The sequence below is a fragment of the Mercenaria mercenaria genome, chromosome 4, assembly GCF_021730395.1.
Source record: "Mercenaria mercenaria strain notata chromosome 4, MADL_Memer_1, whole genome shotgun sequence".
NCBI classification, from domain to species: Eukaryota; Metazoa; Mollusca; class Bivalvia; order Venerida; family Veneridae; genus Mercenaria; species Mercenaria mercenaria.
In genome coordinates this window covers 53,150,158-53,164,841 of record NC_069364.1, presented here as the reverse complement: position 1 = coordinate 53,164,841, position 14,684 = coordinate 53,150,158, and the positions used below count along the sequence as shown (strand labels likewise).

General features: G+C 34.8%; 1 protein-coding gene across 2 annotated transcripts; it reads right to left on the bottom strand.

The window, feature by feature from the left end:
• Positions 1-7,526: 7,526 nt before the first annotated feature.
• LOC128556362 (uncharacterized) lies at positions 7,527-14,650 on the bottom strand. 2 transcript variants are annotated; one of them, XM_053541236.1, is made up of 5 exons: positions 12,472-14,650; positions 11,984-12,129; positions 10,462-10,689; positions 9,235-9,334; positions 7,527-9,070 (listed from the first exon to the last, which is right to left on the bottom strand). In XM_053541236.1, exons 3-5 carry the CDS (start codon positions 10,664-10,666, stop codon positions 8,677-8,679), a joined length of 699 nt encoding a protein of 232 aa, XP_053397211.1. In that variant the 5' UTR covers positions 10,667-10,689; positions 11,984-12,129; positions 12,472-14,650; the 3' UTR covers positions 7,527-8,676. The 2 variants fall into 2 exon arrangements, with proteins under 2 accessions (XP_053397211.1, XP_053397213.1); XM_053541238.1 differs by having other exon boundaries at positions 7,528-9,070; positions 10,465-10,689.
• Positions 14,651-14,684: the final 34 nt, after the last annotated feature.

The window sequence follows — 14,684 nt, the reverse complement described above, 5'->3', positions numbered from 1 at the left end:
GATATAATTAGATATAATTATAATGTGATTTTAAATTTTCGCAACATTTGTTATTTTGCCAACACTGGTGAAATGTGTCTGCTTGTATATGGCAAAACACATGTTCTACGATAATTGCATTGCCAATACATTTTTTTTAAAGAGAAAAAGATCAATTTGACAAGGGTGACAATATCCTGCCTTTGATTTCTTTTGCAAAAATACCCTGACTTTCAATTCATTTAATTTCAAGACGGATACTAATACATTAAGATGAAAAAAAAAGAGTCAATGATACCAAACAGAATTTGCATGAACTAGGAATTACAATAAAACTTTTTTTTTTTTAAATCTGTATGATTTACTTAAGCCGTCTGTATCAAAATATTATAATAAAAAGATATGTATTTAATTGCGCACACTAATATTGTAATGGCAATCAAGATTAATAAGTACTTTTGAGTTTTTGATAAAAGTAAATACAGTCAAACTTGTGCTAGCGACCACCCGTGAATAGCGACCACCTGTCGACAACGACCGGTCTCTGGTCCCCCCGTAGAAAAATGCTCATAAAAAGGCCGTGAATAGCGACCACCTGGCGACCGCGACCAGCGACCGGCCTAATTCATTCTCAAAGGCCATATTTGCCCCCTAATAACGACCAAGCTGGACCGTTCCGGCATGAAAATATTTGAAATCCGCCGAAATTTCACGACTTTCGCATAATAGCTAACATAATAATTACTGCTTGATTGAAAATTTGCAAGTCTGCACCGGCCGAATTAATACATAGAACATAAAGAAAGCAAGAAGCTGTAAAACTAATTTTCATCAGCATGATAATGGCTAACTGAGAAGTGACCCTTCCCCACGAATAAAGACCACCTGTGAACAAAGACCACTTTTGCTTGTTCCAGAGACTGGTCTTTGTTCACAGGTTTGACTGTAATCCCATTTTTAAACATATGATATTTGTTTGAAACAATGTAAATATGTTAGAAATATGAACAGTTGCAGTAAATGTTTTAAGTAAAAAACTTTTTTTATGTAAAAACTGAGCTAAAGCGAAATACTATGATATTTCAAATTAAATCAAGAATAACTTGTTTAATTTCTTTTGAAATTTTAAAATCAAGTTTATAGTAATTGTTTATAAAACAGGTCTACAAGTATATGAAACACAATCTTTTTGAGGCCCCTTTCGGATAACCCCGTTTATTTTCTATATTTTTTGTACATATATAAAAGGCTTGCTTTTCGTCTGAACCACAAGTAAAAATACAGCAACACAGTGACGAGAGTAATATCATTACCATGTAGGCATGGTTGAAAGCTGTCATTCCTTCAGGCTAAAAAGAAAATGAGAAAGGGAATTATTTGATCGCTTCAGCCTACATTAATACTCATTAAAAGGTTTCTTATTGTTGAACTATTATATGCTTAGAACTTTAAAAATAACGAGAAACCATTTCAGATTGTGTTTGTCTAACGTAATTTTAACTAGAGCATTTTTTCTTTTATATTTCTATTAATGAGAACAGTTTTTTCTATATTTCACACTGAAGAGGAAAGATTTGCGACGAATACTCGGTCCCGAACCATAGATTCCATACATGTGGACATTTCTAGTGTTTATTCATATTGCAAAAGTCTCAAAGTTAGTTGGTATTAACGCTCTGTATCGGAAATTTCACTGTAGTTTATCTATTGTTGTTGAATATGGAAACTGTATAATTGTTTCAAATTTAGTTCGTTCTATTTATTTGCAGGTTTGATTGTTCATATCTTTTTTGGTTGCGGGTTTATCCCGCTACCAAAGTTACAAGTGTATTTCTGACAATCATATAGCATCTTTATTTTATTCCAAATAACATCCAAAGGATATTCATGTGCTACACAAAATAGTCCTATTCATGAACAATGCGGATGAATTATCAATGAACAAGCAGGTCTTATTCAACCTTTATCCACTCACACTGACCATTTAGGTTATATAAGATCTATCAATGATAAGGTATACCAGCTCATGGTTACATCACAAGCTAGGTCAGGCAGAGTTCATCTTAGATATGAGGCACATTAAATATGTATTTGTTTCTCATTCATGTATATTCATAGACTGGCATTATAACAGGAAATAAATCTATCAAAAACCCGCAACCATCAGACGTTTTAAGGCTTTGATTCATTCTTTACCTGCATATCATATAAAAGCTTGTTTGGATTTTACAGTTCCACTGTATGGATACTACAACGGTAGCCGTGTGTTTGAATATGTCCAATATGGCCGCCGAAAACAAAAATCAATGGAACGTCACGTAAGTTCTTAAGAAATTTCCTACGTCTTTTCCAGATTCTGTTACCAAACACTGTTGAATAACTGTAATAGTAAGAAGTAATCGCAGGCCTGAATGGTATTTAGCATAACTATATTCGAGTTACCAGGTCACTGCACCCCACCGCTGTTCTGTGTAGCAATTTATACTTTCCTATATGATCTTAGTTTAAAATGTATTTATTTCCACAAGTTGTATATACAAACATGAGTACTATATTCAAATTAACAAAGTTTGATAAAAAAAGACATGCATCAATCAAAATAGTACAAACAAACAAACAAAGAAATTTTAATCGAATGGATTGGAAAACAAGCTACTTAAAACTTATATGAATTCCGCTCCATAAGAAAAACAGAGGTTAAATGAAGAGTAAAATATGATCTTGACAGGTTTATTTTTGTTTTTTATGTTACATCATTTGTGGAGAGAATTCATACAAATGCCGATTTAACTTTATGACATATAGACTTTGGCTAGTATTTAACAAAAGAAACTACCACGCACTGAAGTTGACAAGATGACGCACGCGCGTGCACACAGGCAGGTAGGTCAAACCGAATAAAAGAATGGAAAACAAAGTGGGGCACCGCCCAGGGACGGCCAATGGCAAATCCCTAATTGGGAGCCCCAGCTGATTAACGTCGTTAATACTGAAAAGGAGCTCATACGACAACAAATAGAGAAAAATGTAAGATATTAAGAAATTGTTACTATATTTGTTAAGAAGGCTTTTAAACATAGTATGATATGGAAACACACAAGAGTTAGCTGTTTTTACTAATTTTTCCATTCAACAATAAAAAGCGTTTGTAACGGGGTACAAGGGCGGTAAACAGCCTTATAATCAACCGCCGTTTAATACGTATTCCTCCATGGTGTATTGGTAACAAACAATGGAAAATTTTCACAGCCACGGCGATCTGGGTTCGAATTCCGACTCGGGTATGTTATTTTTTGATTTTGGTATTTTTAAAATAGATTGAAAACAAAAACTAATGTTCTAATTTCAAAATATAACCAAACTTTAATTTTAAAGAAAGATCGTTTTAAGTCCAAATCTGGAGGTCGGTGCCTTTAAATGTAAAACGGCACCACAATGCCGCCATTTTTCTTTGATCGTACAGTTGAAGTGTGATAGCTGACATATGAACGGGTCGTTTACTATTTTTCTGCAGGCAAGTAATTACTGTACGTTTCCTTATATCACCTACTGTTTGCCAACAACAATACGCTATTTATAATAACTTTGCATTATTTACTAAAGAGTGCGGGGCGAGATTAAGACTTAAACGGTTGGGTTGCAAGGTGAAAACTCGCTATAAAACGGGGACGCTAGACGAAAATTCGCTCTTCAGCTGTCGCTCGGTAAACAGCGTTGATGCGGGACGAAAACACGCTAATTAGCGGGGCGCGTGAGAAATGGCGAGATCTAAGAGACATATGTTTTCACGAAAGTTAAATACAGTGCAACCTCTGTAGAGCAACACGCTTTGGGAGACGCAGATATTGACCTCTGTTGAGAGGTTGTTGCTCTATAGAGGTTAAATTGATAGTTAATTTCATCTATGGGAAATTTTATTGATGCTGTTGTGGAGAGGTTTTTGCTGTAGAGAGGGCCGCTCTTTAGAGGTTGCACTGTATGTTCATAAAAAACAATAGTTCTTGCAAAAACAAAAATGAATTGTCAATTTTTACAACACCTGAATTAGGAAATTCAAACCTTTTCTCGAAATATGTATGACTTTTAAACGAATCTTTCTTAAATAAAATTTCATGAAAGCAGTCAATATTTTTAAAGATTTCGTATGGCGGCATATTTCTACCACGAGATAACTTCAAAGTATTATTATGGTGTAGCGAATTTCTGAACACTATAACTAAACTGTCTAAAATTTCCTGGAAATAAAAGCATATATATATAATCAAAGCACTAAAAGTGCTGAATGCGGCGGGCTTAAATAGAAGACAAGCTAGTGGAGAACTGAAATATAATGGAAGATTATATTTTAAAATTCCGTTTTCTCAAAACAGTGAGATTTTGAATTTTAATTATAATTTGCATCTAGAATAACCACATATCATTCAATACATATTTTTCTCAGCGAATCACATTTGTACCACGTGCCTGTTCAATATATCCATTATATATTCCGTATTTGACTAGACAAAAATTTTATTCTAATCTGCATGTTAGCAAAACGATAAAAGCCATTGACCGATGAAAGTATCCGCATGAATATCAGCTTCATGCAATGTTACATACATCGGTTGATGACCGTTTGATTGTCTTTTTTACTTTTTTACCGAGAATAAAACGCATAGAATAACAAGAAAATAATGGCCAATGGATGCTCACCAAAATAAGATTATTGCATATTAAAAGAAACAAGAGGACCATGATGGCCCTATATCACTCACCAGAGTTAATCTGACCTACTGACCTAGTTTTTGACCTCAAGTGATCACACATGACCCATTTTCAAACTTGACCTAGAGATTATCAAGACAAACATTCTGACTAAGTTTCAAAAGGATCGGGTTACAACTGTGGCCTCTAGCTTTTCTTTTGATTTGACCGGTTGACCTAGTTTTTGACCCAACATTACCCAGATTAGAACTTGACCTGTAAGTCATCAAGACAAACATGCTGACCAATTCTTATGAGTTTCAAACTTAAACTGTGGGGGTTCACAAGATTTTATTTTGATTGTGTCTAATGACCTAGTTTTTTATTCTAACTGATCCAGTTTCAAACGTGACCTAGAGACCATCTATACATACATTCTGACAAAGGTTCATAAAGATTGGATTACAACTGTGGCCTCTAGAGTGTTAACAAGCTTTTCCTTTGATTTGACCGTGTGACCTAGTTTTTAATCCCACATGACCCAGATTCAAACTTGACCTAGAGGACATCAAGGCAAACACTTTAACCAATTCTCATGAATTTCCAACTTAAACTGTGGACTCTAGAGTGTTTACAAGATTTTCCTTTGATCTGGCCTTCTGACCTAGTCTTTGACCAAACATGATCCAGTTTCGAACTTGACCAAGAAATCTTCAAGACAAACATTCTGACAAAGTTTCATAAAGATTGGGTAACAAATAAGGCCTATAGAGTGTTAAAAAGGCAAATGTTGACGGATGACGCATGTCGCACGACGGACGCCGCCGGACAATGACTGGTCACAATAGCTTACCTTGAGCATTTCGTGCTCTGGTGAGTTAAAAAGTGGAATTCACTGACTGGGCACATATAGTTTTAAAAAATACTCATGTTGAATAATGAAATATTAAAACCCCATAACATGGAGATAAAATGCGCACCACTTCTTGTTGCCAAGAAATATCCTGACTAGAATGGCGCTATAGTTCATTAAAGTTGAACGATCAAAGGGCAGTAACTCAGTGATAATCATCAGACCGGAACATGAAGATAATATGCAACTTCTGATGAAGTTTCTATGGTATCCAACAACTCAGGACAAAAAAGGTACTATAGTGTACTAAAGTTGAATAATCAAAGGGCAATAACTCAGTAAATCATCTGACTGGAACGCACAATTCCTCTTGGCAGTGAAGCTTCCTATACGAAGTTACTATAAATTCCAGCCAGTGGTTGCTGAGGTATACCCTAGACAAGAAATGGTATTATAGTAAACTAAGCTGAATAACCAAAGGGCAGTAAGTCGGTGAAAAATCATCTGACTGGAACATGAAGAAATATGTACATTTCCTCTAGGGAGAAAATCTGATAAAATATTGATGAATTCCAGGTAATGGAATTTTTGTATACTATGTTATGTAATCACAGGACAATAACTTTGAAAAATCATTTGACCAAAATATGAAGATAATATCATTTAACTAGAGAATTAAAGAAACAAAACTTTTTAGTTGATGAAAAATTTTACTGGCACATATACTGTACCAATGCGCATGACCGTCGGGAGGCGATGGTACGATGGTGATAACGCGATGGCATCATCTTAGCACCCACTTATCAATAAGCATCAGTAGCTTTATGGAATAACGCTATCAGCTTATCGTGTTTTCTAATTTTTGTAGTGATTCCTAGTGAATGTTTTAAAACTTTATGTTATGGATACACATTAGAATTTGGTGTTTTTACTGCTTTTTGGTACGGAAACTAGCCTGGGAATCCAGCCTGACAATTTCTAACATTTTTCTACCTGCAAATTGACAGCCTGAGGAAACCTGTTTTCAGACTGCAGCGCCACCTGTATTACACTCGAAATATGCGGATGTTTGATAAAGAACGATAACCTCTAAAAGTAATAATCCATGGCTAAAAATAGAAACGGAATTCTCACGGAAAAGACAGATCGGAATCGTGTACTTCCGAAAGTTTCCGGACATTTCCGGGCCATAGACAAATTTCAGTTTGTACCTGCCATAGTTTTTTCCAGCAAGTTGTTCTTTAAATTATGTCAGTTTAAACCTAAATTGGCGTCATAGCTGTCAAGATGTTATATCAATTAGACCTAGTAATCTACAAAATTTGGAAACTCCTTCAGATTTCCCGTTGATAATATCAGAAACTTAATGGATGCCAATTAACACTAATTAGCGAAGATTAAGTGGCATCTTTAGGTATGATTTCCTCTGATAAAGCACAAATAATATCAATGGCTTCCCAGGCTTATTGAATGCATTGTCTACTTAATCCTGAAATGATCGTTCAGTCACCTAACATAACAAGTTAAAGGTTTAAACAATAACACAACTGATAAGCGCTTCCAATCAACAATATTGTCCATGTTGTAGAATAGGTATAGAAATCTAGATCTACTGGTAACTTACTATAAATCATTCTCTTTCTACAAGGTATCTAGTATTGATAATAGAATTGTAATTGAAATCTTCTGCAAAGCATCATAAATTAATGACTTTCCATATCCAGTGGCTCAAATTACTAATGTATCTCCATCATTTATTTTTTCTAACACATTCAACTTTTTGGGTTTAAGGATACTGAATTGTGTATTACTTTGATTTTTTTACAGAAATATCTAATGTTTTTGTAAATTCCATCTGTCAGCCGACAAAAAAGGATCCAAAACAAAAGGAAGCTCTGTGTGACGTATCGACACTCAGCCAATCAACGATTGCTATCTTTTACTAATTTCATACCTGGCGATTCATAGTTCTTGGGTTGTAACAGTCGTTAATATGTAGTATTTAACGCTTGGAATAGTCTATCCTAAACACAAGATGGCGTCATAAACAACAATAATTAAAGAAGTCCGGTATTACCTATTAAAACAAAAAATATCATTCGCCTAGATTTTGCTTTTTATTCTTAGTAAATGCAAGAAGGTGGGATAATATACAAACTTCATCAAATGCATATTTACGTGTAATAACAATGAATATGTGGACTATGTTGTCACAGTGTGTTGTTTGGTTTTGTCCAATGTCATTCCGCGAAGTCAAATAGTTCTGTTCTTGAACTGGTTTGACGGGTTTATTACTGTATAAAACAGGTTTACCTTACAAGATATAAATACTTTAAAAATCATCAAGCAGTTAACACTAACCCTTCTTCTCATTAAACTATTTGTTTTACAAGTATTATGACGCTTCAATTTGATGTGTTATTCGGATTGTCTCCAATTTTCGATCTTCCGCGTGAGAACACACCTTGAAACTGCGAATGTTAACTACGCGGCAGAGGCCGCAAGCGCCCCGCCGCAAAAAACTATATTTTTGCGATACCGTTTTCAGAAATTTCACAACTTTGCTGGAAAGTTTAGAATATTTTCCTGGTAGCTATCAAGTATCTCGTGGCAGTTTCAAGCACTAACGTGTACTTCTACGCTAGATATTTTCAGGAAATAAATAGAATATCTAGAAAATTGTTTTTGGCTGAAACGTTTACAGAAAAATGAACACATTGGTTGGAAAATTTACAATATCATCGTGACAGCTTCCTCGCTACCTCGTGGCAGAAACAAGCCACAATATATAACACACAATGTAATTATACTTGACCTGTTCAAAACCAAGCTCAGTTTATGAGTGATCTTGTCCATAGTACATATTTGTGCAATTTAAAACTATATTACAGTGTGATATCTATTTATGTAAAATGTAAAAACAAATGGTAATTTTCACTGTTAATGAACATTTAAACCATTTAAAGAACGGTTTTATTAACACTTACCCAGCTAAATTTCTATAATGACCTTATCCATCTTACAGTTTGGATAGTACCATTAATTGTTAAAAGTAGTGCACACCAAAAGATACCGACAGAATGGCTAAAAGTGCGACTGCTCATCATGATCTACACTGGCCGCAAAGGAAGAATCAATCGTGTCCAGCATGCTAAGGGTTAATACTGACTTTGATTTACATTATCAATAGTGAGATACTCGTCAGCCAGTCTCTCTTCAGTTTGTAGTACTTCGTAATTATTTTCAGGTTGTTCTTTAAAATTACCAAGTTCTGTGACTGGATCAGAATCTATTTGATTTTCATATATATTGTCTTCTACAATATTGTTCATAAATTTTGCTGATGTTTGTTTATTGTGATCATGTCGTTTTGCTACTGTCTGATTTTCATAAATGTAATCAGTGATATCTGAGTCCGCCTGTTTTCCTGGTTCAAACCATTCAACATATCTTGAAGTTTGCTGGTTTTCATAAATTTGTGTTTCTGCAGTATCAGCTATTTGCACATCTTCACAACTCACTGAAATGTTATCTCCACGGTGACTTCTCCTCCTGAAAAATATATCAGTAACAAAAATATACTTACTTATTCAGGTTTAGGTTTAATTCCGACAAGGATAACGAAGTTTAAAGGCTTGAAAGAGGTCGATAACATTTAAATCAGCTACTGATTTAACCTGTGACAATAAAATATCTTAAAATATGTATTTAATTACCTTTTATACCAGCAAACTATAGTGACGATAGCGATAAGTGTTAAGATAGCAACAACCGAAACGCAAATATAGACTGTGCCGTGCGAACTGTCGTCACTTCCTGAAAAAGTAGACAAAATTCTGTTTTATATTTCACCCTTTTGTATGAAAAAGAAAGCAAACTGCTGATCCTTTAAACAATTCAAAACGCTCAATTGATGTGAAAATGTTGATAATACATACTATGTAATAAAAACAACACTCCATACAATTTATAATATGTATATAATATGTAGTAAATATCCTCCACATATCTATACCCCAAAAATTGATTTCTGTATTAAATTTCTATATTAAAGTCGATTGCGTCAATTCTATCTATCAATCTCTATCTATCCCACACCCATTCATCTATCCATCCTCCCAACCATTGATCAGTTCAGTGTTGCCGTTAGGATCATTTGTCTATTTATCTATTGTTACTGGCACACCTGTCGTTGTATTATGGTCACGTGTATGTATAATAAAGTTAGTGAAATTGTAAAAAAGCATCTTGAGACCTAATAGTTTAGACCTGAGCCAGCCTGCTTCAAAGAGTCAAAGCTAGGCATGTCAGCAAAATGATGAGGGCCATTCCTGAGTACTACAGAATGTTGACCAGAATGTTGACAAGAGAGAATTTGAAATAAGTCGTGTCAACATGATCCTACTTGAAAATATGGGGAAAGTTGTTTAGCAATTAAGTTAATGTAAATTTCATAACACATAATAAGTCTGGCACCAGATCTAGGACTTTCAGCATTGACTTGAACGCATTTTGGACACTTCGTATAGCACATCGCTGCACCATGTCAATTTTATTTGATATGTTCTCAACAGACTGTTGATGCATTTTAAAGTTGAGGACGGAAGAGAGTATGTGAGATTAATAAACAGGGAAAACGGTTTTCTTTCGAAATAAGTCAGACACAGCTCAACACGTTGCCGTTTTTGAACCGCTTTTATTTGGCCAATTTGGGTTTTGATTGTATGGGACCACACTTCCAGTTAGGGTCTGAAAAGGGTGTGGTAAAAAAAAACAAAGAAAAAGTCCAACAGAAAAATTCACATTAAAAGAACGACGATGCCTACGCCATAACTTAAGAGTGGCGGGTTAACTTTATATACCTGCAAAGGCAGCCTACAGTTTTACTAGCTTTATAAGTTGACCTATTGATAATTAAATTAAATATATCAGTATTTCATTACCACCTTCTTGTTTAGATATTCCATAGATCGATTCTGTTTCAGTTATTAGTACTGTTGTCGTTACTTGCATCGTCGTTGTCAGTTTTGTTGTTGTTGTTGTTGTTGTTGTTTTTGTTGTTTTTGTAGCAGCAGATACCTTATGTGTCGTAGCCACATTGTGTGTTGCTGTTGTTGTTACCTTACTGGTTGAACTTGCTGAAGTCATATGCTGTGTCCTTGTAGTAGACACTATTGGAAGACACATGTTGCAATTAATAAATGTATTATATGTCACCACGTATAAGCTGTATACATAATATTTGTAACACATAACTGACCAATGGATGCAAATGTTCCAAGCCATGTGTTGTGCTTGGACAGTCTGTCTGGAATTTCAACTAATAGACAATATTTGTTCGATGTAACAAAGTTTTGTGTCTGATGTCGTAAGAATCAGCGACAAAACCAACCAAATGACTTATTTCAAATAGTATTATTTCTACATGGCTTTAAATGCAGTATACGAATGTTTAATCGATATCTGTCTTTTTTAATTTATTATCTCTCAAACATTATTCTTACTCCAATTGTAGAGAGTTATGTGCCATACTCCACCACAATGTTCCATGCTGTTACCAGGACACGGCATGTTGCATCCGGATACCTCTGCGTTATGACTGAATGAATTGCCACAATAACACTCAGGCCCATACTGATGTTTATGAAATTTAGGGAGGATTCATGACGTCGTCAGCTTAAGCAATTGAAATTATCTAATGTATTAAAGGGTCACTTAAAATCTTGTAAGAGAAGAAGAATATTTAATTATTATCAGTCAGCCTCATGTACAATTTGAACCACATGCTAAGCTCAATAGGGAGAGCGCAGAGCTACGGATCACAGGGTCGTGAGTTCTCTGAGTGAGCACGGAAACCACCCAATGTCTGTTTATACAAGCGTTCCGCCTGAGATGGTCCTACGGTGCAGTTATGATTCTCTCACGAACAGGCCCAAGTAAGCCAATGTTGCTTTTATTTTGCTGGGTGGAAAAAGATCTTCATAATATATAGTATATATATATCTGGTTAAGAAGATCATTCTAGTAACTAATATGGTCAACAAAATACGTCCGATAAAAACAAGTTTCAAAACTAATGTCAGACGAGTGCATCTTAATGGATATTCTTCTATATGCAGACTACATTTCAAACAGCAACGTCTCAGTCATCAAAAAATTCAAATAGATAGTTCCCGAGTACTGTTATGGTGATGCTAAAGTTTCTATACTTTACGTAACATTTTACTGTGTGAATAACGCAGTATTTTGTTACTATTTTACTATGTGACTCACACAGTATAGAGTTTTTCCACAAAGATGCACTATATAAATACATACTGCCTACATTTCACTGTTTCACTTTGTTTCATTAATACATGGACATACTATATAAATTTGGGGGGAAAAAACAGTGTAAATCGGCTGAAAAGTCCCTTAAAAATACTATCTGCAAATATATATATTGCGCCCAATTTGTAACCATACCTCAGTTCCCGCATATCTAAAACCGGCTCTCTCACATCTTTGTTTGCACTCTTCGCCGGCATTCGAATTGGAATTTTCTAGACGTTTTTCCAGCAGTCTGTCACTTGAGTCCTCGAAACATCCAAGATATCCTTGCACAGCGTTAGCTAAAGATAACATGACAAACGTATGTAAGCTGGGGGTGGGGGTGTCATTTCCATTGCATACAACTTGGTAACAAGATGTTCAATACATATTTAATTGAAGAGTGTTAAGGTACGATCTGAAATCTTCTGGCAAAGAACGGCTAAATTCTTCGTACACTACATCAAACAAAATACGAAAAATACGATGAGGCCCACTGTTAAATATTTATTTACATGTACTAATTTCTGAAATCAAGGAATCAAAATTAAATAAAAGAGAAATAAAGAAATATTATATTGTTTGCTTTTATAGAACATGTCATTAATGTTTTCTTTAAGTATTAAATAGCCTTAAATTTATACCCTCTGCTCTAAAACAGTTTGGTAAAAACATCGAAAACAAACGTAGTATCCAGATAAATCTACTGTACTCCATCAAAGGTGATTCAAAACAGTTATTACAGCCTTATCAAGTAAAAAGCGGAAGTCACTTTAATCAGTATTTTGGTACAAGGGATTTTTCGTTAGCAAACATTTGTAATATGTCACTTCCTTATTTAATTGTAATAAATAGCTGTGTAGCTAGGAAAGACTGGATACGAGTTATTTCGTATACGTCAACTAGTTTACTGTAAATCAAAATTATTGAATGAAGTATTAGCGATTATCAGAACTATACGTTATTGTTTAGATATGTTAAAACATGGTCCTGCTATATATTATTTCTTAAATGTATTTTATGTAAACAAGTAGAATAATTGATGTTTAATGAGCTGTACTATGCGTCTAATAGTTGATACAGGGTGTGTGAGTTCAGAGTAACATTGATCTGTTATTACATTTCGATTCTGAAACATCTTTTATACAAAGTAGTATAACAAACGGGATGGCAATCTTTCTCTCCGCTCGTATGGCGCCAGATAATGTGTCGACGTGACGTCAAATATCTTTGTCTTAATGGAAACGTGCATGGAATTTTTCATATAGAATAGATAGAAAGAACATATAAAAAGGTCCATCCACGTTAGATTTTGATTCGCCTTTCGACAAAAGTACTGTTCCTGATTTTACATTTGCCTAATTCTAAGGCAAAGATACTGTCAAGCTGTCTGGACAACAAATCAAGAACATTTTATTTGTATCGCTACCAGTGTTGTAAATAAACACTCTATTACAAATACAATCACGCTAAAATCCACAAATGATAGAACGTTTGACAGATAATTTTCGAAAGTGAGAGAAATGACCGTTTCTATGGCTGTTGCTACTTTCAGCTGAATATTGCAAATGAGTTGGTGATAATTCATGCTGTCTAATATGGCCATGTTACTGCCGTTGCTGGTGCCATACTGGCTTTATGTACAGAAAAGGATAATGCTTTTGGAGGCGACCGATGGTCAAGACGATTATTAAAATAATGTCCGAGATGAAAATTTTGATGATGATGTTGAAGATTATCATTTCATTATTGCTATTGTTACCACAAGAAATGTTCTTGTTATTTGCTAATGGTTGCCTTTCATTATTATGGCGTTATCCGGATGATGATTATGATGTTAACCGGATGATGATTATGATGATGATGGTGATCTATTTACAATGTTTATTTATCATGCTTGTTTACGATATAGAATAAGCAGTGATGATGATGATGATGATGATGATGATGATGATGACTTTGCATTTGATGATACCTACAGCAACGACTATGTTAACCTTTCGAAACGGGAAATTATTTAAATTAATTCATTCAATATAAGGTGGCAAATGTGCATTGGACCAACACTTACGTAAGCGATATTATTTGTGGAGATGTTTCTATTTTAGCTCTTGTGGCCATGTTCCTTGAATCAGAATAATGTCAAAAATCTCAGTAAAAGGTCACCTTAGGAACATTTTTTGTAAAGTCAATATTTTAAAACCAAACCAGACGTTTCTGGCAAAAAGAAAAAAACGTTTTGTCTGTTTCACCTATATACATATAACGAAATTGACCACCGCCCTCTGACGTTCATGTTATGTGACAAATGAGTCATCCAAGGTTCATTTGTTTGAAATTATTTTAAAATTGCGCCATCAGTTTCTGACAAGACAAGAAGGTTTTAATGTTTTCTTTACATACATATAGGGAAAAGTAATGTTTCTATTTTTACCCCTGGTGGCCCCATGTGTAACCACCCAAGCACAGCCGTTTTGAACAACAGTGAAAAGGAAACACCCAAAGAACATCACCAAAGTTTAGTATTCTCAGCTTCCTCCGTCTGAAACAGACACGACTGAAGAAAATGTTGATGGCGACCGACGACTGCGTGATGAAGGACGGACGATGCACGGTAAGTGTATACAATAGCTCATACTCGGCGCGTTCTGCTCTCGTGAGCTAAAGGGTGTTTGCTTACATGATTATCAACCAGGTGACTTGTCTTGGTGCAGGTATGATCGTTTCCTTGATATTCTTTTACAATAGATGTACTCTCATGAGTACTTTTTCCATTTGGCAATATGTTTTGTAAACGTATCGTTTCTAAATTGGACATTTACTCATAGTATATAATATAAACTAGTAAAACTGTTCC